General features: G+C 42.2%; 1 protein-coding gene across 4 annotated transcripts in view; it reads left to right on the top strand.

The window, feature by feature from the left end:
- Nucleotides 1-27,239, top strand: part of GALNT18 (polypeptide N-acetylgalactosaminyltransferase 18) — a 225,191-nt gene that overhangs the window by 127,401 nt on the left and 70,551 nt on the right. For all 4 annotated transcript variants that reach the window (XM_030240725.2, XM_050974795.1, XM_050974796.1 and 1 more), the window contains exons 5-7: nucleotides 18,058-18,241; nucleotides 19,141-19,338; nucleotides 22,115-22,229. In XM_030240725.2, the coding sequence (XP_030096585.1) occupies nucleotides 18,058-18,241; nucleotides 19,141-19,338; nucleotides 22,115-22,229 (497 nt within the window). The remainder of the gene's footprint in view (nucleotides 1-18,057; nucleotides 18,242-19,140; nucleotides 19,339-22,114; nucleotides 22,230-27,239) is intronic.

Below are 27,239 nucleotides of genomic sequence, written 5' to 3'. Positions count from 1 at the left end.
ACATGGGAAAAAAGTTTAAAATCCAGGGAACTGTATGGACTGTGACAACTGTCTGGAATATTTATTAGGCAAATTACAAATTCCTGTCATCTTATTATTCCTTTTAACATTGAGAACACAGTAAATAACCAAATTAATTTCTTTCTGAAGGGAGTTCAGTGCAAATCACAAGACAGTTGCAGACTTTTTGTCTGAGGTGGTAGATGAGTTTCATTCCTAATCAGCTGTCTTCAGTAAATCTTGATTTTATTTTTGTTTCAAGTGCTGTAAAATACTTTTCCTTGAATCAGTTGTGTCCTTGGTGGGATTTGATATATTTGATGTTTTTCTGGTTTAGCTTTTCAGACTTAAATTACTTAGTTTGCCTTCTTTTATTGAAATTGATAGTTTATATCCTAAGACCTTCCCTGTATTCCTCCTGCAATTTTCTATTTGAAGTGCTTTTTTTCTCAGACTAGTTCTTTGCTCTTTTTTTGATAGTCTTCAAGTGGTTTGGCAGTGAGCAGATTTGGATGGTTTTCCCATGTTCTGTATAAAAGCTAGCTTTTAAATGTTACTGATGACTGTGTAGGGTTTAGAGCCAGCTCTGTCTTGCCAAATCCTCAGAGCTATCATCCCCCTTCAGGCTGCTGCTGTAGCTATCCAGCATTGCTCCTGGGAGGATTCTCCTGCAGCTTGGGGATGGGAGATAGTGTTATCTGTCACTCCCCTTCCCCTGTCCCAGGGGCATCCTGAAATACCAGCCTGGAAAGCAGAGCTGCCACCATGAATTTGCCATCAGAAATATGTTAATATTCAGGAATGTTCAAAGGGGCTCGGTACTCAAGAGTAGCTCTTGGTCTTCAGATTTAAGAGAAAAAGGCATTCTTGTCTCTGGAGAGCTGCAGAAAGAGTTTGAGGTCTTTCATGCCAGTTTTTTGGTTTTCTGGCTTGTGGCTCTTGTAAGTGGTTAGCCTGAAAAAAGTTATTTTTATAGTTGCAAATGCAAATATCTAGAGTTAATCACTGCAGGTTTGGGGTTTGTGCTTTTTAACTGTGCCAGACAACAGACTTAGGTGCACTGTTAATATATTTGTCTTTACAGTGTGCTTCATCTGATCCATCTTAAGGAGCATGGGACAATATCTGCTGAGTAAAATTAAAAGGAGATGAGACAAACTTCTGTCAGGATTAATTGGAACGAATTTCTTTCTGTGTTGGGGCAAGAAGAAAGACCAGATGAGCTCTCAGAATCCATTTAGTGCTGCAGTCTGTGATGGTGTATTTGTCAAACTATTTTTGGTCTTTGAAGAGAAGAGCACTAAGGTGAAGTTCATAAACATTCATTGCTTAGTCAGCACGTGGATTTTCAGGCAGGGATTTCATATTCAAAGAAACCTCTTAGAGTTTCTGACCTGCCTTAAAAACATTTCAGAAGCTGTTACAAGGAAGGTGGCAGAGTTGCAACCAGCTGTAGAAACTTCTGTCTGTATTTGGTAGGTTTGTTTTCATTCTACTGTAAATAATTTCTGACCTCAACATTTTGGGAGGCCTGGACAAATGTGAAAAAATTAAATTCTCTGCAAGCCCTTAACAGTCCTGTGAATGTTCTTCTGCCAACAGGCAGAGCTAGAGATACCTTTAGTATCTCTCATGTTGTAATATTCAAAGCATTTGGTCACCATTGACTGTGTCCATGTGGAAGAAGGTTTTTGAAATGTACTTTTAACCTGAGATCCCAATTTATGAAAGAGAAGCCATCAGGCTCTGCAATCTGTTTGAATTATGTACAGAGAATTCACAGAAAAAGGCTCACAGCTTGTTCTTTGCAGAAGATCACCAGACTCCTTCACATTGATGCTTCCTCATTTACCATCTGCCAACAATTGCAAAGCTCCATTTCTTTATCAAACTGTTGTTCTTGGAAGATTTGTGACACAGAACAGCTACAGCTTGATTGGTATTTATTAACTGTTGTTACATAGATTAAAAGTGGAAGTGTTTTATAACTTTATTTGGTCAGTGTTAGGCAGAGTTCCATGAACAATGAAACAGACTCTGTTGCATTGTTTCACAACAGGTTCAGCTGGATGCTGTGGTGTTTAGTCTGCAGGTCTGTGAAAATCAGGAAACTTCTACTCAATGACCTAAGCAAGGACTAAGGAGTGAAACTTTAGACATCTGTTTCAGAAACCTTGACCTTTCAGTGTCAGAAACATGCACTTAGTTTCTTGGCAGGGTTTCGTTTTATCTAGGAAATTGAAAAAATACTGATATTAAAAATCTGATTCTGTAAAGTGATGACTGGATGTTGCAAGCTCACAGAAGGCCCAGATCACTCACATCCCAGTTCCTGTAGTGCTCTCAAACCATCTGCTCAGAGTTGTAACTTCTGTTCTGTGTCTGCCTGTTTATTTTATCAGAAGAGAGGTGTGCATCACAAGAAATGAATGCATCCTCTCCGAGGCAGATGTGAGCTCTGTCCCAGAGCCACAGCGTGTCTGAGGTGAGAAGTGACCCCTGAACACCTTCTGGTGCCACCCACCTACTCAAACCTGGGTCACCTAGGACAAGTTGCCCAGGACCATGTCCAGTTAGGTTTCAAAATCTCCAACCTCAGAAATATCTTTCTTACACTAGTTAAAAAGGTTTAAGGTGACTGAAAATTCAAGCCAGAAATACAAGTTTAAAACTTAAAAAAGTGTTGACTGCATTTTGGCATGTAAACATAATCACTTTTGATTTATGAGCCCAGCTGAGCCTCACTGACTGCATTTATTTAATTCAGATGCTGAGTAGCTCTCACCAAAGCTGCTCTTGTCATCTTAATTCATAGAATTGTTTCTGATGGCCAGATGCTAAGGAGTTGTACAAGTGCCTTCTTTCAACAATTAAAAGGATTGAGCTCCAGAGCAACCTCTCCTATGATTAAAAGACTGTGGCTATTAAAATGCAGATTCAAAGAGAAGAGTTAGTAGTTTTTTAGGAATGCCCTTTTAGCACTGAACTGCAGTTGCAGGACAGCAGACCTGAGGTAACTGTGCATGAACCAGCTCAGGGGGTTTGTACCATGCCCCAAGGAGGCAAGCTGTTCCTGGTACCCAGCCCCAAGGAGCTCAGCCAAGCTGCTCCTGATCCCTGCCCCAAGGAGCTCAGCCAAATTTCTCCTTATCCCATGCCCCAAGATGCTCAGCCAAGCTGCTCCTGATCCCATGCCCCAAGATGCTGAGCCAAGCTGCTCCTGATCCCATCCCCAAGATGCTGAGCCAAGCTGCTCCTGATCCCTGCCCCAAGATGCTGAGCCAAGCTGCTCCTGGTACCCAGCCCCAAGATGCTCAGCCAAGCTGCTCCTGATCCCCTGCCCCAAGGAGCTCAGCCAAGCTGCTCCTGATCTCTGCCCCAAAGAGCTCAGCCCTCCTGATCCCTGCCCCAAAGAGCTCAGCCCTCCTGATCCCGTACCCCAAGATGCTCAGCCAAGCTGCTCCTGATCCCATGGCCAAGATGCTCAGCCAAGCTTCTCCTTATCCCATGCCCCAAGGAGCTCAGCCAAGCTGCTCCTGATCCCTGCCCCAAGATGCTGAGCCAAGGTGCTCCCAGAGCTGGAAGTGACACATCTGCCCAGTGCTCCACGTGCTGGGAGCTGCCGTGTCTCTGTCCTGGGAGGCTGTGGTGCCCTGTCCTCACAGGATGCCTTCACTTGCTGAAGACATGTATGCCTGATAACACTGAGATCATGGATATTTTAGGCTTTCAGACAGAGAGGTTTTTCAGGTGGAGGGTCATGCAGTAGTGAAACACAAAGTGTTCATGAAGGGGATGAAATGACTGGATTTTAGTGAAGAGAATGACAGATTTCAGTGAAAAACCTTGAGGAGGTGTCCTGTGGTGTTTGTGAGGGTCCCCAGGATGAGGTGAGAGATGAGAATCTGACTCCATCTTCTCAGAAGGCTGATTTACTATTTTATGGTATATTAAAGAATGCTAGACTAAAAACATACTAAAGAAAGGGGATGCAGACAGAAGGTTTTATTTATGGATAATAAAAACTCATGGCTGCTTCCAGAGTCCCAACACAGCTGCTGGTGGTTGGTCATTAAATCAAAACAATTCACGTGGAACCAACCAAACAGGCACCTCTTGGTAAACAATGTCCAGACCACATTGCAAAGCAGCAAGCAGAGGAGAAATAAATCAGACAATTATTATTTATATTTTTCTCTGAGGCTTCTCAGCTTCCCAAGAGAAGAAATCCTGGCGAAGGGATTTTTCAGGAAACATGATGGTGACAGTGTTCCCTGCTTCTCCTGCTGGTTTTGTTCCCTTACCAATGGGATCAATGGGTTCCACAACCAAAGCAGCAGATGGGTGGAGAAAAATAAGGCACTGTTTGATAAGGATAGGTGTTACATGTGGACACAGCCAAGGGGAAATGGAGATGTAGCTCATCCAACCTCTCAGAATTTTGCATCCATTTGATCCCAGCTGGTTCCAGAGGGGTTTGTGAGTGCTGGTGCATATCAAAGATCAGGTCCATTTCACATCATGAGGGAAGGACAGTCTTGATGAGAGCAAAAGGATGGGGGAGAGGAATTCATTAGGGAATGGTCTCATGGAAGCAGTGGTGGTGTGGTTTAGTATTGAAGGGACATGCATGCTTTTGGGTTTTATCCAGGGATAACTAGTAGCATGCTCCCTAATTAATGCCTTTAGATTGACTCCCTCTCTGCTAAGATACAACTGATATGTTCTTTGTTTATCCACCTGAAGGGATTCAATAAGGCATGTACAAGACGAACAAATTTTATTAAGATTTGATACAAAAAACCTTTTCTGAAGCACGACTGCAGCACAGCAATTTTAATTAGTTTTCACAAATGCTTCCAATTAACACATACAGTGTTAGCTTTTCAGCTACCAAGAAGATTCACTCACATTGCAAATAAAAAAAAGGAACTCTTGACATAAGCTTTCATGTGCAGCTTGGCATAAAGACTGAGAATAATTTCTTGTTAGAAGCTGGTAGTCTTTTTGCTTTTCAGAAAGTTATTTGCTTTTGCTGTAGGTTTGAGCATTTTGTTCTTCTGGATGGTAGTAAAAAAAAAAAAAAGAAAAAAACCAAGAAAACCTCACCTGCCATGTTTTTAAAGAGATGTCAGGAAACCTACAGCTTCTCCTGGTTGGTCTGTGGTGAAAGACAGGAACATTGACAAGTCTCCAATTTGTAGCATTTGAACTGTGACCACTTTTTGTTTGCCTCTTCAGGCATTTTGTCAACTTATGTTTATGGCATTTACTGGAGTGACTTATTGTCCTGATTGGAGCTCCCTAACTGGAATTGGAGCATGTGGCTCAGGTTCTTCACATTATCTGCTCTTGTAGCTCAGGTGGCAAACCCTGCCAGTTCCTTTGAGCAGCTTCACAAGCAGCTCTTCTGAGGAATCTTTAAACCTCTCAGGTAGAAAGACTGTGCAGAATGTGAGTGGCTGCATTGGAATTTTTTGTTTATGTCAAACTCCTCTGTGGGAAATGCTGGATTATCCGTGTGGTACTGCTCTGAAATGAAAAAGTTAGTGCTTAACATGATTTATTCAAATAATGTTGATTTGTCTGGTTTCCATGAGCAGAACCTTGCTTTAAGCACACTGGATCATATATACAGAAGATAGGAAGAAATTAATTACACTTTGTTTAGGCCACTGAACACCCTCAGTGGCTGTGGGATTGCTGTGTTTGGTACAATTTACACATTTTTAATTTAACAGAGAGCAGGTTGAGGAAGTGGGGGTGATGTGGGAGCCTTGGAGGTGGAAGTGCCACACGCCTCAAGGAGCTTCCTGCTATTGCTGTCTGGAATAAATGCTGCTCAGGATTTTAAAGGTTTGGATATTAATTATAACTCTGAGTTTAGAACCCAGGGAAGCCACCTCCTCCTGTGACATAGGAATAGAGCTGTATAAACCCTCTGAGGTCAACTGAGATGAATGCTATGTAGGAAAATGAGATCATTACCCAGTCCTGAGTTGTTTTCAATGTAACATTTTGCAGCAGGCAGACAAGGTAGAAATTTAATGCTCATAGATGGAGGCAGTGGAATTGTGGAATTCCATTACAAATTTAGCTGTTCAGGAAGCCTTCTTTTGAGGATGCTAAAGGGTTTAAATCTGAGAAGTCAGGCAGTAACTATTCTGAAAAATGTGGATATACTGCAAATCAAACTGCAAATCATTGCAAATAAAATCCAGTGCAAGGAAATTAGCCATTATCTGTGCAAAATCATTATTCACAGTGAAAGGTCAAACAGGATACTGGAAGAATTGAATTGGAGGTAGTTTCAAGCCTTTGGATATCCATAATAAATGGAGTCTGGTAGGTTTTCTGCAAAGATACAGACTACAGCACAGCTGGCTGAATGAGATACAGATAGCACTTAATGCTAACAGTCCTCCATAGAAAGATGTCCTGGAAAAAAACCAAAAAAAAAACCTTTAAATTTCCCAAGTAATATTTTATGTCGATGTCAGGATTCAGAATTTTAATGTGTAAAAAAAATAATAATGTCAGTGAAAAGCTGGGAGCTCTTATGGGAGTCATTTAAATTTGCTGCAATTTATTGAGAAAAAATGAAGCTGTCTGAAAAATGTGGTGGGGGAGGACCTGGATACAAGTGCCCTTGTGCATGGTTTTCCACATGAACAATCAGTTTCACCCATCCTGAGTTGTCCTTAATGGGCAGTGACTGAAGGGTCCCAGGAGTATCTCTGCTTTGACCCCAGGTGTTCAAGCCTTGCTTCAGAAGGTAAATTTCGAAGTAAAGGGCTAAAATTAAATGAGAAAAAAAAAATTAAAAAAAAAAAAAAAGAAGAAAAAAAAGAGAGAGAGAAAGGAAATCAATTGTGGATTCTTCCAGAAAGTACTGGTCACTCCCTGGTCACTCAGGGGTCACCACTTTCTGTCTGTAGATGGAAACAAACCCTGTGGCTCTTATGGCATTCCAACCAAATAATTTCTGATTTGAATGGAGGATTTACAGGCATAAAAACTACTTGGATTTTATCCATACTTCAAAATGAGCAGATGTAACTTCCAAGTTCTTCAAAGTGATGTGAATTAAAAGCCATGATTTATATAGCACAGAAGCTGCCTCCCAGGTTGTCCCCAATGAGCCTGGCAGTGCTGCTGAGGTGACATTCCTCAAAGGGCTGGAGTGGAAGGGCACTCTGAAGGCAGCTCTTTGCTTGCTTAGAAGGTGATGGGGTAGGTGCTGCTCCTTCCCTTGGTGCCAGGTGAGCAGGGTTTGCTGGCTGTGCAGGTAATAGATAGTGTTTGGCAGGATTTTTCATGACTTTATGATAAAATAAGAGGCTATGTGAGAGCTGGCTCTAAAGAGGTGTGATTTGAACCTGCACTTCCAGTGACATCATGTGTGATGTTGCATTTGGGGCCCTATGACATAGAACAGTGTTTCCTGAGAAGTTCTCATCAACTTCAGTGCCTCCAGCATTTCCCATTTAAATATTTTTACCTGCAAGGGGTATTACCTGATCTACTCTGGCTGTATTGCCAGAGATGTGTTAGCTATTAGAATAACAACCAAATTTGCTCAGATTGGGATAATTTTCTTTCATTTTTATTCTCAGAAACCTCTTGTGCAGCACATGTCTTGTATCTGCAGCTCTGCTGATATAAAGCAAGTCCTTTTTGTGAGCCAGTCCCATCTGCTGGGAAGAGCCCTCCTGCCCAGGCAGGCTGTGTTTGTTTCTCCCTGGTGGATTGGGTGCTGTTGCTGTGTGGATTGCATTCTTCTGCAAGCAGCTTTTCAAAGGAGAAGATGATAGCAGGTCACACACAATCCCTGGTAGCCAAGAAATCAGTCCTTGTGGCCTGGAATGTGAACACAACAGTTTGCATCTGATGTCTAGGAATTGTCTGGTGCAGCAAGAGTCCTTCAGTCTAAATAAAAAGCTACCAAATGTAACTCTGCATTTGGGCAAGGTTAAAGGAAAAGGCAATGTGAAATGGTGTTATTGCTGTCCTGGCCCTTAGAATGCTCTCACAGTATCATCAGGTTTTGTGCATGTTGGTGTGCTCACAGGGAAGGGATTCTATGCCACAAATACAAAGTTAGATTATAATACCTCATATCAAGTAAGATTTTTTAAAAATCAACATGGTATGCAAGGCTAAGTCTTATTTATTCAAATTTATTCAAATCCAAACCTTTTAGTGCTCTGTGTCATTCTTTTAAAGAACTATTTAGCAGTGAATATTATTTGATATTGTTTACTTGGACCTGTTTTGAGTAAAGGACTGGATTGCACAGGTCCCCTTCCAGCAGGTATTAGGTGATTGCTTTCTGTTTCCTCTTCCTTTGATAGTCCTGTTCTCAGAGAGAGGTTTGATCCAGAGAGCAGTATTAGCAGCTCTGTTTCAGCCAGTTCTAACTGAGTATTTGCATATTCCCTTTCTAATGCAACTTCTGTGACTGATTGCCTCAGAACCTGCTCCTGAATAAAGGAGTTGCACTTGGACCAGTGTGTTTTAATTGGCAGGGTTTTTTTCCTTGTGAATCTATGATCACAACATGAAGTTGTGTTTGTGTCTGTTTCTTGGAGTCAGGATTTTTTTATTATTATTTCTTCCAGGATTATTTATCAAGTTTACAGTAGAGTGAGCAGCTTGCTGCATCTTATGGTTAGGAAAGTACAGAGGTTTCTAATGTGCTCTTTAGATTGTTTTTTTCTTGATTTATACAATCTCGTCTGGCTCTGTTCAGGCACTTAGTTTCTTTTCTGAATAGCAATTTTCCACACACATCCAAGAAATAGTTTAGAATTAAATGCTGTATATTAAAAAAAAAAAAAAAAAAAGTGCCATTGGGATGACTGGAAACAGCTGGGACTAGAATGCATTTCTCAAGCACTTCCTTTAACATTTAAAGGTCATTTTACAGATGAATCCAGGGACACCAAGGAATGAAATGATGAACTCAGAATTTTGGCTGGTGCTGTTCCAGCAGTGTGGGATATCAGTGTGTCAGCTCTAATGCATGGTCTTGGAGCTTGTTCTGCCTCTCCCTCTACAGCCCCTTTCTCAAACTGTTGTATCCAAACAAAGATCAGAAGTGATTCTTGCAATAGATGTGATTTAACTCTCTGACTTCAGTGCTTATTCCTGCCCTCATTATTGTGGTCACATCATTGTAGCCACAATCCATGCTGTAACAGCCCCTGAACAGGAAGCAGTCATGCACAGGGTTCCTGATTAATTCAAACATTAAGAGATTAATTCAAACATCAGCAATCTGTACATCAAGTGGAACCATTAAGTTTATATAATTAGCTCTGGATTTAAACATCCTTTGACAATTTAGCACCTTTCTAGGATTCTGGGTGTGGCCCTGAAGGGATAGATGGCAGCCTCTGTCCCTCTGGTGTCTGTGTGCCTGGTGGCAGCACCTGGCAAGTGTTTAGCTGTGTTTCCATGTTCCACATGTGCACACCTGGCTGGCAACCTAAGAAAAGACATTTTGTGCCTTTTTATTAGTCCTGCCTTACCTCTTAAAGACCTGGAATGTCCACCTGAGAGGAAATTTGTCTTTCTTTCCTCTCTAAATGCTAACACTTCCCTTTAGTAAGCCCTGCTCTGTACTCAGAGGTAAGCACGTGAGTCTCCCTTTGCTGGTGGGATGGAAGGGCAGGGTTCAGTTCCTGGGTGGGATGGAAGGGCAGGGTTCAGTTCCTTGGTGGGATGGAAGGGCTGGGTTCAGTTCCTTGGTGGGATGGAAGGGCAGGGTTCAGTTCCTTGGTGGGATGGAAGGGCAGGGTTCAGTTCCTGGGTGGGATGGAAGGGCAGGGTTCAGTTCCTTGGTGGGATGGAAGGGCAGGGTTCAGTTCCTGGGTGGGATGGAAGGGCAGGGTTCAGTTCCTTGGTGGGATGGAAGGGCAGGGTTCAGTTCCTGGGTGGGATGGAAGGGCAGGGTTCAGTTCCTTGGTGGGATGGAAGGGCTGGGTTCAGTTCCTTGGTGGGATGGAAGGACTGGGTTCTGTTCTTTGGTGGGATGGAAGGGCTGGGTTCAGTTCCTTGGTGGGATGGAAGGGCAGGGTTCAGTTCTTTGGTGGGATGGAAGGACTGGGTTCCATTCCTTGGTGGGATGGAAGGGCAGGGTTCAGTTCCTTGGTGGGATGGAAGGGCTGGGTTCTGTTCTTTGGTGGGATGGAAGGGCAGGGTTCAGTTCCTTGGTGGGATGGAAGGGCAGGGTTCAGTTCCTTGGTGGGATGGAAGGGCAGGATTCAGTTCTTTGCTGGGATGGAAGGGCAGGGTTCTGTTCCTTTGGTGCTGTGCCTTTCTGTTGACAATAGGGTGATCCCAGATATCAGCTGCCTCCTAATTCTGGCACAGGGATGTGGAGGAGCCCTTGAATCTGCTCTGAATCAGAGTTCTCAGGGCTCCATCTGGGCCTCAGCTCAAAATGCAGAATCACAGCCTTAGGGAAATTGTGCAGAGATAATGTGCAGCCCTGGGATTTGGGAGATCCAGGTTCTATTCCTCCCCTTCTGCAGCTTCTGGTGTCACCCTGGAGACTCATCTGGCATCTCAGTTTATGTCTCTGACTTGCAAAGTGTTGGGAGGCTGCTGCTGTAATGTGGGCTTGGTGATCCTTAAGATGGGCTGTAAGGATGCACCTTACATGGATAGAGTGCTGTGAAGACAGGTTTATACTCACACAATATTCAGTAAATAACAGAAGGGAATAAAAGGGACTTACAACCCTTGTAATAAAGACAGAAGATTAGTCGTAACAAAAAACAGCAGCTGTAATATTTATTTCTTCTGTATCCCCCACCTCCATAACAGTGTTGACCTATCAGAGTTTCCAAAAGATAATTTCCATAGTTCTTTCCCCACTTCTTTGGGATTTATTAAGACACAGCAATATTTCTGTATAGGACTTAATGGTGGATGTCCAAGGGTGGTATCCCATTTTCATGGCTGGGATTGGAAATATACATCATTTAGAAAAAAACCAAAATGTGCCTAAGTAGTGAAAGTGTCTGCTAGATGGCTCAAGGAAGAGTTGCTGGCACAGATTTCTCCTGCAAAGCCTGTTTTTTGTTGGAAGCTGTTTAATTGCTGTTGAGGTGGATTTATTTGCTGTGTGTTATCCTTTTGCTGTAGGATTCCCAGGACCTTACAGAAGGATTCAGTGAAATGCAGAGGGATGTTTGGGAAGGAGCTGAGAACAGATCAAAGCAGCCCCTATTAAACCCCTTGAAAACTTCCCATTGCTCTGTACAGAATCTCCTGGGCAGTTCAAAGAATGTGTGTGTGTAGGGGCAAGAGGGGAAATGTATTTATTTCCCTGCCTTTACTGTGGGAGAAGGGTGCTGTTCATGTGCTAAAGAAACCCCTGGCTTGTAATCCAAGATGTGAGCTGTAATAGATTGTTGTAGGCAATTTATCTTAGTAAACCTGAGGAGGTCTGACAGCAGCTGGGACTTGGGCTTGCTGAATGCAAAGGTTGTGCCTGTAAAAGTTCATTACACTCTATCTTTACATGTGGATAGCCTAACTTCTGAGATGAGGCCATGCATCTCTGTCAGCAGTGCATGTTAGGTGTGGGAGTGGAGGAGAAGGACTCCACTGCTCTTTTGTTTCTGATGTCTGTCCAGATCAATTCCTTGCATCATGTTGGTGATTTCCCCTGGGTGGTTTATCTATTACCAGGTAACACAGGGCTATTAAATACGTGTGCACAGCAGGCCCTCCTTATCTGCTTGAGCCTTGTTACCCTCTGCTGCAGACATTCTCTGTACACATGTGCATTACAAATGACATGCCTCTGTCTGGTTATAAATATTTTCCATTTGGAATTATCTGCTTCTCCTACAGAGATGAGAGGTGATCACTTAAGCATGACAGATAAGGGAGCAGAGGTAAGAAAAGTAAAAATGGTGAGGCACTGAGCTGCATACGAAATAAGGGATGTAATCCACATATCCTGTTAGATAAAGTGCAACAACACAGGTTCTCTTATATGCCTAGCTCCTGCCATGAATTCAAGTTATTGCATGAATTCAGGCTGGCTGCCTACAGAGGGACTTAGGGGGAAGAGAGGAGGGGTTTTGCAGCAAACCTGTTCCAACAGGCTTTCTTTATTTGCCAGAAAGTAAGTTACCTATGTTAACACATGTTAAGGTTAAAAAAGCAGCTCTTGCTGTTCCTACGACTCAGAGCCAAAAATAATTGGGTGAAGAAGACAGAAAAATCTTGGTTTATAATTAATTGGCTTGTGTGAATTCTGTCTTTTTGCCAATCTACTGGTCTTTCATGCAGAAGTAAGATGTACCTGATGGGACACAGACATTTCCAGTGTGGTGAAGCAGCTTCCTGAGCTGTGCCAGGTGGTGTTTTGCCTTCCTGCAGGGCAGTGGATCCCCTTCTGACCTGCTGCACAGGGAACTCAGGAAGGCTCTGGGATCCTTCCAGAAGCAAGCTGACCAGTTGTCTCTTGGCTCCAAATGCAGGCATAAACTCCTCCTGTATTCTTGCAGGCGCTGTAATGATCTGCCTTTAAAAGTGTCCTTTATGATCCAAGGAAATGTCCAACACTCTCCTCCACCTGGGGACCAGAGTGTGCCTTCTAGGCAGCTCAGTGAACACACAGAGATTAGAAAGTGAATTGCCAGGATTTTATCCCTTTCATGTACGTGCCAATCCACTGGTTTTGGCACAATTGTTGATTTAAACCTAGTTCTGTACTGAAAAGGAATTATTTTCCTTCACAGTAAAAGAAGCCATGTTTGTGCCAAGGGCCAAGGTGGAGAGGGACATGGTAATTCCAGGGCCTTTGACATGAAAGTAAATATTTGTCTAAAGGAAAAGCACAAGGTTTGCAGAGATGGCAGCAGCATGCAGCATGCATTGCTGGGCCAAAGGCAGCAGGGACTCTTAGGCTTTAGAAAATGCAGAGTGTTAAGGGTGTTGTTTTATTTATGTTTTTGTTATTTTAGCTCTTTTGGCAAAGTTACAGCTGAGAAAAAGGTCAGTAAAATGCATGTCTCAGCCAAACATAGTGGGGCTTCATCAACATGGTTGTTCTGAGAGATGCAAGCTCATTCAAGCACTCAGAGTGGGAGTATGGTAAAATATGAAAGTTCCTGAGAGTTCCCTTAATTAGCTGCTCTTTAAGCTCCTTCTCCCAGACTGTGAGGCAGTAATTTGTTATTTATGGCAAGGCAGTTTGTATTAATTGCTTTGAAATTTGAAGTCTGGGGCCCAATGCACAGCTGCTGTAGGGCACCAAGGGGCTGAGGCACCTGACAGCACTGAGCCTGCTCACTTCTCAGTTTGTGGGGACAGAGGCTGACAAAAGGTAGCCCACTTCATGCAGCTGGATGAAAAGCATGATCTGTAGATGGTTTTCCATTCTAGAAGATGGGGTGGCTGATGCCTCTGACTCCTCATGCTCCTCACTCCATCCTGTCCAGTTTCTGCTGTTTCCTAAGAAGGCAAAATTGTGTGAATCCTTCAGCACTGCTTTGTCCTACTGAGTGGGAGAACCTGACAAACAAAATCTTTGTCAATTTGCTAAAAATAAACAAACAACCTCTTAGAAGAGTTTGAACTTAATTACGTTAATATTAAACATAATTATGGCACGCTAATTATGTTTTCTACGTTTGTGAGGAGAGTTGTGCTGTGCTCTCCAGACAGCTGTGCCATGTGGAGACAGGTGGTAGAGTGCAACATTCCCAAGTGCCCTTTTCCCATCCCATATAGGGCTGCTCTTTCATTCCAATTGCAGAGCCTCATTCAGCTTAGTCAAATCCAGTCCTTATTTGAGAGATTCTGCCTGGAAAGGCAGATGTATCTGTCTTTATAAACCTGTTTGTTTCCATAATTAGACACTGCATCAACAGTGGATTGAAGATGACACATTTGCACATTCCCTGTCTTCTCCCTGTGGTGACGTAAAGCTGTGAAGCACAATAATTAATGAAAAAGTCTGTTTATTATTCAGGCAACATATCTTGAAGTGGAAAAAAAAAATAGAACTTGGGTTAAAATTTATATTGCTGGAGACCATCAGAGCCATAACAAAGTGCATGAATAGTTCTGGGGGGAGAGTCCCATCATTCAGGCCAGTTGGGCTGGGTGCTCTAAAACTGTCAAATGCAATTGAACTCAGATATCTCATGTAAAACTCAGGAAGACATGGAATGCATGGGGAAAAAAAAACTGACTCAACTCTTTTGGTAGGGCATCTTTAAAGTGTTTTCCAAAATTGTGACTTTCTAAACTTCATTAGCGTGTTGTCTCTGTCCTGAGTGAAAATAATCCATTTTTTTCACAGCCTTATCTTTTCTTCTGGGAGAATCTGCCCAAAGGGTCTTGTAAGACAAAGGGTGCACATAATGCTCTGCTCAGCACTCTGCCTTTGCAGAGCAAAGCTGATCTGTTTTAAATAACAAAGGCCAGAAAGTGCCTGACTGCAGACTACTGCTCTGTCTCCTGAGGTGATCCTGAAGCCCAGGGGATGGTGTCTCCATGCTGACTGACTAGGGGTGAGCCTCCAAGGTTCCCCTGAGATGCTCTGATTTGCAAAGAGCTGCAGTGTGACCAGAAAATCAGGAGTGTGCCCTGCCTAGTAAGTGCCACAGCTCTGATGCGCCGCTGAAGCCGCGCTGGTGGCAAGCCAAGGTCTGGGTTCTGTTCCATTTCCATCTCTTTCCATTCTACACCCGGCTATGAAATGGATTTTGTGTTTACTCAGGCTTCTGAAGTCAGTCCACATTAGGAAATGTGCAAGGCAGGAGTAAGAATAGCCCACTTAGTGAAATGGAGTGACTGAGAGAGCAGTGACTCTGTCAGGGCTGCTGATTTTCGAGTCCTTGATTAGAGCCTGCTTCCCTTTCAGGTGTTTTATCCTCAGTGGTGATGCTGCATTGTTGTGGCAAACAAAGCCTCCTGGTATTGCAAAGCTGGGAGCAGCCACTTACCCCAAGAACAAAGCTTTAATCCTCGTGTTTTGATATTCACCCTCTGCAGCGCTGCATTTAGGGAATAGAGAATGGGTTTGTGCTATTTTTAGGGGCAGAGAATTACAGTAACATAAATGTCTTCTTTTCAATTTAATGTGCTGCTAGCTAGTGGTTGGTCTGATAGTTCTGTGCTTGCTGCAAACCTCTGTGTGTTAGGGGGTGAGCAGTAAGAACATGTGGTTTGGCACAAGCATGAAAGAAATTAACGTGGAGGGGTTTTTTTTTACTTGATAAAAGAGAGAAAGGCTCTTGATCAATAAGCAGCAAGTCTAATACAAAATAGAAGAGTGCTCTATGCTGTGTTAGTGGCTCATATTTTTATTCCAGGTGATGCAGTCACAAACAAATTGAATAGATACTGGCAATATAATGTTGAAAATTTTGGGAATATATCCAGGCAATTCCTGAAATATTGCTGCAGTTTAAATGCTGTGATGGACATGATCAGCAGACTGTTTCTTTTTAATTCTGGTTTTTATGTAAACCTGTAAGTATCAGGATTTTTCTGTGGTATTCTTGCTTGTTGCAGAGTTCATTGGCACAAAGGAACATGGCATGCACAGTCTTGCATGCCATGTTTGTAAAGACTCTTGGACATCCACCAGGATGTGGATGTGTGATGCCAGCTGCATCACACCTGAGTCCTTACAAACAGGGATGAACTTCAGGAGGCTTTGTACTTGATGAGCTCTGTTCTTCTGTCAGCTCCAGAGAGGACACACCCCCTCCTCTCCAAGGAGGAACATTTATTATGGCTCATAAAGCCTGCTTGCTTTTAATTTTCTGTGCCATTACCCATTCCAGCATGCTGGCTGTCCACATCTGGTGGAGGTGACCAGCTCCCAGGGTGGAAGGCTGATTTCTCAGTTTCTCAAACTGCCTGGGCTCCATGGCAGTAGACCCCAAAATTCCCTTGAGCATGACTGGGTTGTCCAAATGCTTCCTGCACTCAGGCAGGTTTGGTGCTGTGACCACTTCTCTGGGGAATCTGTTCCTCAGGAGAAGTTAGTGGCTTGCTCAAGTTTTCACAGTCAGCATTGAGCTTTAATGCAGATTGGATAATGCCCAGCAGAGCATTATAGCCACAGGAGCATTATTCTGCATCAGAGCAAGGACATTCCTGGATTTGTGGAGAGATTGAGAATAAAGAGGATTTATTGTTCCAAAGGGAATTCTCAGTGATACCAGAATGTAAATAGAACATAGGAGTGCTAATAAAGAATAAAGTCAATGGTGCTTTCACTTAATTGTGAGCACAATTTTTATACTCCACATATTGTATTTTCTCATGCAGTGGTCTTCAAACCAGAGAGATAACAGCTGCTGATCTAAGAGTTATTACATTGTAATTAGGAATGAATCTTCTCTAGAGCTTTTACCGGTCTTTGTTCTAAGAGCAAAAGTTGTTGAAGTTTTTAGTTGAGACAGAAACCAGTTGTCAAAGTTGAGAAAGAAAAATGGAAAGAGGAAAAATAATGCATTTTATTCTTACTTCTCTTTTTTTTTTTTTTTCTTGAAATATTGGTAGAGAAGATTCATGGAAAATACTTCAGCTTTTTATTTTTTTTTTTCCTGGAAGTATGAGACAGATGCCTTGTTTATTGTTACAGTAAAATAATATGCTCCTATGTAGCTATGACACTTCATTTTCTGGCATGTTACTGTCAAACAGTGCCAGAATTCATGTAGGCTAAAGAGTTATACCTGAAATTTTTTTATTGCTAAATAATTCATTGTCTGTGGTATTGTCCACAAGGGTCCCAGGATGAGGGAAGAGACAAGAAAGTTGACCCCATGTATCAGAAGGCTTGATTTATTATTTTATGATAGATAATATATTAAAACTATACTAAAAGGATAGAGGAAAGGATTTCACTAGAAGGCTGGCTAAGAATAGAAGAGGAATCAATAACAAAGGATTGTCTCTGACCCAGACAGTCTGGGCAGGTGATCTGTGATTGGCCCTTAATTGGAAACAATCAGATGAGACCAATCCCAGATCCACCTGGTGCATCCCACAGCAGCAGAGAAGAATTGTTTACAATTTGTTCCTGAGGCCTCTCAGTTTCTCAGGAGGAAAAATCCTAAGGAAAGGATTTTTCATAAAACATGTCGGTGACAATGGTCCTTCTCCTTTTTGTTTGCCTCCTTTTAGACTGACTATTGAGAATTCTGAGTAGCAGTGTGAAGGCTACTCCTGCTTTACTGAAAGTGTGGTATTCACCTTCTCTGAACAGAGAGAGATCATTCTCTCTCCCAGGATTTTTCCTGGGGAAGGCAGTGAGGCACCTCAGAGCAGGAGAGAAAACAATTCTTATCTCTACTCGCTGCTCCTGTTGTTTGGCACGTGGAATGTGTTTCGGAGATTGTTCACTGAGAGTGATTTGGTAATTGGGCGACTCCAGACTGTCACAGGTTTTTCTTTAGTAGTATTTAGGATCTCTTTAGTATAGTTTTAATATAGTATTATTATTACTTATAATTATTACTTATAATTATTATTGGTTTTCTTCCAATACATGACTAAATAGTGCTTGCACCAATGAGAGGTTTTTTCCTGTCTCTGGTGGTGTATGTTATTTTCTTCTTTATGGCAGCTCTTTGCATAGATGTAATAATGTAATCTAAAGCATGACTTATTGTCTGTTGCTGACTATATTTTGTCTTTTTAAAAAAATCCTCTGTGTTTTTTAAATCTCAAGGGATCAGTGTCAGCCCCAACGTTTATATATGTCACTCCTTACCTGCACTGCCAGTGGTGTAAGCGGAGAAGCTGAAATAATAATAATACAAATAATAATAATAATGCACTAGCTGAAATAATAATAATACACTAGCTGAAATAATAATAATACACTAGCTTTATTAAGCTAGTGTAATATCATCTAGCTTAATAAAGCACTTGCTCAGCCTTCTGGAATCATGGAGTCAGAGCACATTATTCCCCGGATGGGGGTCACTCGTCTATGACAGAAGGAACAGATTTTTACACCAAGTCAAGTTATTTCTCACTAACCTAATGCTTCCCCTCCTGCAGAGGAGCTGAAGGAGAAGCTGCAGAAGTATGTTGACGAGGTGAATGCCCACAAGCCTGGCTTCATCAAGGTTGTCCGGCACAGCAAGCAGGAGGGGCTGATCCGCTCCCGGGTCAGCGGCTGGAGAGCGGCCACGGCCCCGGTCGTCGCTCTCTTCGACGCCCACGTGGAATTCAACGTGGGTTGGTATGTGCCTCCTTCCATTTCTCTGACCCAGGGACCTTTTCTGAGCACTGGTGGTAAATTACTGACTGGCATTCCTCTTGTGTTTAGAGGGCGAGTTAGAATTCTGAGCTCTTTAATGAGAATTCAGACATCATCACGGACACAAGCGGGAAAAAATGTGTTTGTGCTGTGTAATATGATCTAGATACATTTTTATGGCTTGAGTAATCTGCTGATCTGATTACAATGCAGTTAAATCATATTAGAAAACTGCACATTAAAAATCTCCTCCAGTAATGCAGCCCTTTGCCCATGAGGGTGAATGTGTCTTCTTTTCATTAAAAAATATTACGATTCTTTCATGTTCTGCAGTGTAAACAAAGAAGCATTATTTTGGCCACTCTGCAAAAGTGAACATAACTAAAATAATGTATTTTAACGTGTTCAGTCTGGATTCACTATCTCCCTTGCTCCTTAAGTAAAAAGGCAAGAGCTTCTCTCTCTAGGATAGATCTATTATTAACTCTGATCCTGATGTCCTTGACAGTGCTGAGAGCCTGAAGTTATCATTACTTGGTAGCGAGGGTATAAATGCTCTGTGATATGCAGATACTCATTTCTTCCATCCACCAGCTCAAACCAAGGTTAACAACAGGGCATCCTAGAGAATGTGTAGCAGTGTTATATTTTGGGGCAAATCCTGCACTCTCAAAACTCCATCTCGAAGCAGAGAGGGCTCTGAATGGGGAGCAGCTTTAGACTTTGCTCCTTCTGAAAAGTACAGCATTAGCTGCTATATTGTTTGTTTGGTGGGGGACTAAATAATCTTTAAGGGCTCCTTCCAAACCAAACTGCTCCATGATTTCCATCAGTGCTATGCTTGTTCTGGTGTAATCTTAACACTCCATTTCTTTTTTTAGGGCTGAGCCAGTGCTCACCAGGATAAAAGAAAACAGAAAAAGAGTGATTTCTCCATCGTTTGATAACATTAAGTATGATAATTTTGAAATAGAGGAGTATCCCCTCTCAGCACAAGGGTTTGACTGGGAGCTGTGGTGCCGGTATCTGAACCCCCCTAAGTCCTGGTGGAAACTGGAGAACACAACTGCTCCAATAAGGTAATAAATAACTAAATTAAAGTGTCTAAAAGCTCTCCTGGGTGTGACAGGGGGGCGAGTGGGCTCAGCTAGGTGATAGCTTTTACTGACTCTAAACTTCAAATACTTAAATGTCCTTGATGCCTACACAGACATGAAGAAAACTCTTGTTTTCGGTAGATATTTTTAAAGGTTTTTAAAGGAAAATTTTGCTTTGAGTAGATCTTTTTAAAATAGGATTCCTGCCCAAGGGGAATGGTGGGCAGGACTGCTTTCTCCAAATGTCTTGCCTGCTAATTTAGTGCTTACAGGCCAGAAATGGAATTTTCTTTGCAGTTACATTATGTAAGCAGAGCTGATCCTACAACTGTATTTTTTATGATGCTGTCACACAGGTGTGACACAGCTGTGCTGTGTCCTAGGAGTTCATGTTTGGTCACTGGCACTGTGAGCAGGTGCTGTATCGGGTCCTTGCTGTGGGACAGTCTGGTCTGTACTTTCTGACCATGTCCAGAGTGTTGTTGGGCTGGCACAGAGCAATACCTTTGTCTCAGGGAGGGGAGTAGAACCCTCTGAACCCACTGAGCACCTCTGCTGAGATTACAGGTCTTTCTTGTGGGTACACATCCATTCCAAGCAGGTCACTGGTGCCTGTGCTCCAGCTCCCTGCAGAAAGAAAGTGTGAATGCTGTTTTCACCACCTGAAAAGCAGAGCCTCAAACAGCCCTGGCAGCTATTTTTTCATCCAGTAGCTCTGTCTTTACAACAGGCATTTTTCTCAGGTTCTGTCAGTTTAACACTCTCTGAACTGTGCTGACCCATGAACAGAACCTAGAATTGGAAAGCAGGAGGTAAAAATTAACAGGTTTGCCACAGACAAATGGGAAAAGGGGTGATAATTTCCACATCATTAGAAATGGTTATTGCTGTTAATGAACTCTGTTAACACTATAAAAATGTTCCTGTGAAGACAGGTTGAGAGAGTTTGGGTTGTTCAGCCTGGAGAAGAAAAGGCTCCAGGGAGATTTAGAGCACCTTCCAGTGCCTAAATGGTGGTTCCAAGAAAAGTGGTGAGGGACAAAAGTAGGTAGTGACAGGACAAGAGGGACCAGCTTTAAACTGACAGAGGGCAGGGTTGTGTTAGGTATTAGGATGGAATTCTTTTCTGTGAGGGTGGTGAGGCACTGGGACAGGTTGCCAGGGAAGTTGTGGATGTCCCATCCATGGAAGTGCTCAAAGCCAGGCTGAGTGGGGCTCTGAGCAACCTCATCTGTTTGAAGATGAACCTGCTCATGGCTGGGCTTTGGAATGAGATGATCTTTAAAGTCCCTTCCAGCCCAAGCCATTCTGTGACCCTATGATTAATCATATAGACTAATTATTATGATTTTTAAAATTAAAAGTAGCGAAACACAAAGTAATGAGTGAATCTACTTTTCCATTTTACCCCCAAACTTTGTCCTGTGTGAGGACTGGCGAGTGAGTCTCCTTTGTGAATTTCAGGTTAGTTCCCTGTCTCTTTCCCTGGCATTTTTTTTTAATCCAGTGCAATATGCTGCATGTGTTTGTTGGATAATTAAAGCAAACACACCAACAAACAAAGCCATGTCAATTGATGGATGGTTTCTATCATGCCTCCATTATCCTTTTAGAATTATAGCAAAGGGAAGCAGGTACACTGAGAAATACTTTAAAACAACAACAAAGGCAAAAGTACCTTATCATAACAGAAGCCTAAGTTTTGTATTGATGTTAACTCTATTTTCTTCATTAATAAATACAGCAGAAATGGTCTTTCATTGTTACACAGCAGGCACTACAGCACTTGGAGGCATTAATATATAGATTTCTGTAGAACTGTACGAGTTGTGATTAAGACACCCTGTGATCTGTTTGAAAGCAGATGTGTCCACTAGCTGTAGCTTGAGTGTTCTCAGTAAAAGCAGAGTGATTCCCCCTGTACTGCTTATTAACATCCTGTCATTATCAGAGTGTCTGATAGCAGCATCATAATCTGAAAAGACACATTCATTTCTTGCAATTGTGGATTATAAGGCAGGAGAAAAATGAAAAGGCTAAATGACTCTGCATCCTTCTCTGCTCATAAGGTAAAATTGTACCCTCTGAGGCTGAACTCCTACCTGATTAAAATTGGTTCTGTGTAGTAAAAATTGGTTGGTTCACACCATGACATAATTGGAGCTTCCTGGTCCAGTGATGTGATGTGTTTAGGTTTGGCTCAGCACAATGGACTGATGTTACACTGCTGGTAAAGACAGACTTTCCTTGGTTCTGTACTAAAAAAAACTTCTCTGGATGGTCCTGTTTAAGAAATAATCTCTTTTTTTTAGGTGAGCTTACAGACACAAGTTTTGTAGCCCTAACTGAACCTGGCTTCTGGCTAAAAACACAGAACTGCACATCAGTGGGTATCATTTGCACTTGTCACAGACAAGAGATTGAGGACTTAGCAAGGACAGAGGCTGCCCTGGCTGGTGCCTCAGAAACAAAACTGGGGCTCCTGGAACTCACACTACTAGCACTGAAATCCTCACTGCTCTGCTGAATGTTTATGGCCAATAATTCAACTCTAATTTCCTTCAATGGTGTTCATTTCACTTTAGAATTAGGAATATTAGAAGGCAAGGCTCAATAAAACTCTTGGAGAAATACTTTCTTGAGAATCTGTTCTGCTGCACCATTTTACCTAGCAGTGATAAATACAATCTGTGTGTGAATAATAAAATTCTTCATAATTTATCTGCTGATTTTGGTTGCTGGTGATTTATTCTTCCAGAAGTCCTGCACTGATTGGATGCTTCATAGTAGATAGAGAATACTTCCAAGAGATTGGATTACTGGATGAAGGCATGGAAGTATATGGAGGAGAGAATGTGGAGCTTGGAATCAGGGTAAGGAAAATAATTAGCCAATACTGGTGGCTTACATTTCAAATATGGCTTAATTCTTATTGCAGGGGGGGAAAGCAGTCCAAAAAAATGGATGATGGCATGAAAAGGAGATCCACAGCTCTGCAGACATGTGAATTTATGTGAGGAGAGAGGAGGAAAAAAGAGCAGTAGCTCTCTTTACAGAACTCAACCTGGGACAAGGGTAGAAGTACAGAATTTAGGGTTGTTCTTTCAACAGGGCTAGAATTTTGCAGAGTTGATAGCTAAATCTGCCTGCTTACCTGTGATCCCAGACTCAGTAAGGAGAACAGCTTCTCACAGGTGTGATGGGAAAAACCTTTCTAAATGACTTGATTTAAATCAGGAAAATCACTGTGGAGCAAAGTAGAATATGGAAGCATTTATGCTGCCTTGCAGAGAGAAGGGAATTAAGATATTCATAATGTGCATAAGCGCAGATATTTTCTTTTTCCTGGTACACTCTTCACCTGTTTATTATAAAGCAGTATTGTGTGTGAGTTGTGTACTTCTTTCTGATTCTCTTCAGAGCTAAACACCTTTCTGTTCCCTTTGATAAGAGTGGAATTCTTAGGCAATAATGGTAATGAAAAGTGGTGTGGTGTGTTATAAAACTAAGTTCTGAACCCTGCTAGGAAATGTAAGGGAGAGCTAACATTGTGTTTTGAGCCTTTTAGTTGCCAGAATAAAAGCATACTCTTGTACAATAGCAAAAAAAGGGAACTTACTGTAAGAATATAGAATTATCTCCTGAGACAGCAAGATACAACAAAAAATACCAATTTTTATTTCTGGTTTCTTCAAAGTCTTTTTCTTTCATCTGTAAAGATGAAGAGTTTTTTCAGCCAGAGTGAAGCACAGATCACCTTTCAGCTACAGCAGAGCACTTTTTTAAGGAAAGGGAGAGAAAAATGCAAGACTGCTTCTTTTAATAACACTGTTCTTCTCACTGTAAGGGCCAGAGAGCTGCCTTCTGCTCCCAAAAACTTACTTTGCAGCTCAGTGTTGCAATGAGTTGAAAAATAACATCAGTTTGATTTTTCTGTTCTTTTTACAACTGACAAAAAATATTATAGTTTCCTCGTGAGTGCAAGGGGTTTTCTCTCAGTTTGCATCATGAGAGGATGATGCCTGGTCTGCAAAGCTAAGTATTGCAGACCAGGCATCATCTGCCCTGCCTGGTCTGCAATACTTAGCTTTGGAGCAGTTGGTTGTTGGTGTGTTGATAGACAAGGCCAGGGAGACACAATCTCTGCATAATTGAAATTTTGGAGTATGCTGGATCACTGGAATAAGGCCTGACACTGCTCTGATTTCCTTATGGCTTTGTCTCCAGGGAAAGCAGTGCCTGACCTACATAAAACACTTTCATCCTTAACAGATTGTGGTGTGCAAGGTAGCACAATATATGCTGCCTTATCTGAATTTACGCTGGCTTGGATCTGGCTGCATGAGAACAAATTGCAGAGCTGTGATCAACAGATGGACAGTTTATTGACAGCTCTTCTCACAATCCTCTGTGTGTCTGAGATCACACAAGGATGAGGCTCAGAGAGGGGAGACCTATTTGTGCTCTTCAATATCCTCACCAGGGGAGGCAGAGGTGCAGCACTGATCTCTTCACTCTGGTGACCAGTGACAGGGAATGGCCTCAAGGTGTGGCACAGAAGGTTTAGGTTGGATGTCAGGAGGTTTTTCACTCACAGGGTGGTTGGGCACTGGAGCATCTCTAGATTACTTGTGTCACTTTGAGCTGCAGGGCTGATGATGAATGCCTTGATCAAAATAGTCATTGTTCTACAAAAACTGCATTATAATTACAATATCTGTGCAGTAAATAAAGTTTTAATTTAAAAATGCTGCTCTCCAATCTGGGACTGTGTATTACTCACTGCACCTCATCTTTCATTGTAATTCTCCTTTTTTTTAAGAGGTATCTGGATTTTTCTAGTATTCTGCTGTGTGAAAAGCATTATCATTCAGGATGATGGACAAGCAGACACTGTCTGTCCAAAATGGCCTGCTAGGGAAATTTTATGCATAAGCTTGTAAGAGCAAAACCATCTAGAAGAACTGGAGAGTTTATTTTTGACTGCAGAAATAGCCTGTGTTAGGATCATTAGAGCTACCTGATCATCTTAAACACAGTGAGTAGAACATGGTCCTGTGTCCTGATATCACTGATTTTGTTCCAGGGGATGTAAAACTGACCCTGACAAATGGAGACTTTTCCCACTATCCTCACCCAGGGTTATGTTTGCCACCTCATCATCTGCACAAATATCTAGTTATTTGTGTTACAGGAGTGCAAGACAATCCCCAACTGTTGGAAACCGTATTTGGAGTATCCATGGTTGGTAAACCATAACAAGCCACAGAAAACAGGACTTGGGAGGTTTATTCTCTTGATTCTGAACTTGTTTCAGAGCTGCTCCTCAGCTCTGTTGGTCTCTGATTTGGAATACTGTTTTAACTTCTAAGATTTTTTACCCTTGACTGTGGATTTGTAACAGCATTTGTAAAATACAAAACATATATTGCTAAATAAATATTAATAGAAATCTTTTGCCTTGAGCTAGAAGCTGGCAGATGAGTTCAAAACATCAATGCATTTGATTCTTAGAAGAAACTCTTTATTTACTCTTCAACCAAATGTTTTCTGGTAAATCTATTTATTTGCCCCATAAGACAAAAAAGGCAGGCTGGTTGATGCCAGACTTGATAGAATCCTCTTTGAGCAGTTCAGTCACTTTAACTGGGACTTTAAAAGATTCATTTACTGTGAAGAAGAATCATATTTGTGAATTCAGGTTAGGATGAGTGGTGCTTCTTCTTCGTTCAGTCATTCCCATTTGAATGGACCTAAGTGTGCTTTTAAATTCCCAGATTGCATTTAGAGGGCAAATTGGAATCACATTTTTATCCACGTGGCCAAGCAGGAGCTGTGTTGGTAACTGCCCTAAAGTGGAAGAAGGATGTGAGTGCAAGGCTGGTGTTTCTCAGTGTCATTTGGGCTCAGTTGCTGGGTTGTGCCTGCACAAGCAGTTCTTGTGGCCATGGAAGACCCTACAAATCCTCTGCCATCAGTCAGATTCTGCTTTGGATGGTTCAAGTCCAGCTTGCAGTAGGCTTCTAAAGGTCTCTTCCAATTCCTACCAAAGTCAGAAGAAGATCTGCTCTCAAAAGCAACCCTGTAGCCATTCTTTTGTCTTTTAAAGCAACCCACATGCTTGATAAAGCTCCCAAATATCTGTTGCAAGAAGTTATTGGGCCACTTTTAGGGATGCCCTAAGAAATGCTCAGTGATTTGCCTCAGGTCCCAGACTAAGCAATCATCAGAGTCATGGGAATGCAAGCCCAGGCTTTGACTTGGAGTAATTCTGTGTGTCACAAAGACTTTGTGCTTGCAGATGAATTTGTGTTCACAAGGATATAATGGCCCTCTTAAGTGGGTAAGAGGAAAATTTATTAGTAGGTAAAAGCTCTTTAAGGGAAAAGGATTGGGTCTTGTTCCAGCTAAATGGGATATCAGGACTTTACATCAGCTGACCCAGGAGGAAAATTGCATTTATAGTTAGACTGAGTGTGGCACGCTACTTTTGTACAGTATATTGCTGTAGTGAAATTAATTGCTTCATTTCTTGCCAGTCTGGTGGCTTGTCTGCAGACCTTTTGTGAATCTGATGGTGGAGAAGTGGAGCAATGCAGTTAATGAACAGAGATGGAGAAATGAGTTACTTGAGCAGAAAATAGTCCCAGAAATAGAAATAGGTGTTCTTTAGGGTATTTTCCATACATTAGGGTCCCTCTGTGGCTAAGCAAGCAGAGGTCAAGTCTGTCATGCCTCTCTCTGATCTGTTGTTTTTAAATTCCAGAAGTTATCATTTGTTTGTTGGTTTTGGCCTGGCTCTTGGTTTGTTGTTTGTTTGGGGTTTATTAATGTGGTTTTGGGTCTTACCTATCTTGTTTTTTCCTTAACCTCCCCCCCAAAACATACTTCTGGGATCATGATTTTTCATTTCCTGTCAGTTAAGTGAGTCTCTCCCATTTCCATTCCATCTCTCCCTGGAAACTGATGGCTGCTTACATGTTCCAGCCATTCCCAGTCCACAGTGTGAGTGTATCCTGATTGTTTCTCACCTGAGATCTTTCATATAATATTGCCCTTGGGATAGTGCTCTTTTTGTTAATCACAAGCAACTGAAGATACACTTGGCCTCAAATCTCCACATTTACACGGAAATATTTTGCCCTTTTTCCTCTTTAGCAAGAAGTTTCCAGCAGTTTTACCTGTCAGTGCTCCTAACACAGGCCATGAATGACATGAAACTGTGACTGTATTGCATGTTAACAGATGTCTGATTTTATTAAGGAAAGCCTGTCCTGGGCATGGCTGGGATAGAGATAATCTTGTTCCTAGAAGCTGGTGCAGTGCTGGGGTTTGTGTTTGGGATGAGGATAATGTAAAACTGCACCAAGAGTGTCCAAGCTCAAGTGAGGTTTCACAGCAAATAGGCAGCACTGGGTTCCATTTTCCCCTTCTCCTTGCCATGCTCTTGTTCTAATTCTTGCAGCAGCTCACCAGTGCTTTGGCCCTGCCAGCACAGGGGTCTGCCCCACACCTGCTGCCTCTGAACACCTCTGCTCCCGTAAACTTCTATTTTCTATCAAATACAGGGTTAATTTTAATGTTCACCAGTGATTTACCATGCTGCAATCTGTCAGATTGACAGGCTGGTGTGCCAAGAGGTAGAAGTGTCAGGAAAGGAACAAAGGAGATGAAGGGATTTTTCACCAAACTGCTGTGTTGTGGAGCTGTTTGCATGCAGAGAGAGTAGTGGGATGTGTCACTGTGCCTGGTGTCCCTTTCTGTCCTTGCTGCTGGGCCTCCCTTCATGGCACTCCACTGAGCAATGAGGATCTTCCCCAAATACACCTCAGGAAAATTCATCAAGACATTCCCCATTCCTGCACCTGCAGCTATCATTGCTT

Source organism: Serinus canaria, chromosome 5 (genome assembly GCF_022539315.1).
Source record: "Serinus canaria isolate serCan28SL12 chromosome 5, serCan2020, whole genome shotgun sequence".
NCBI lineage: Eukaryota > Metazoa > Chordata > Aves > Passeriformes > Fringillidae > Serinus > Serinus canaria.
Note: the sequence above shows the minus strand (reverse complement) of the source record. Positions and strands in the feature narration are given on the sequence as shown.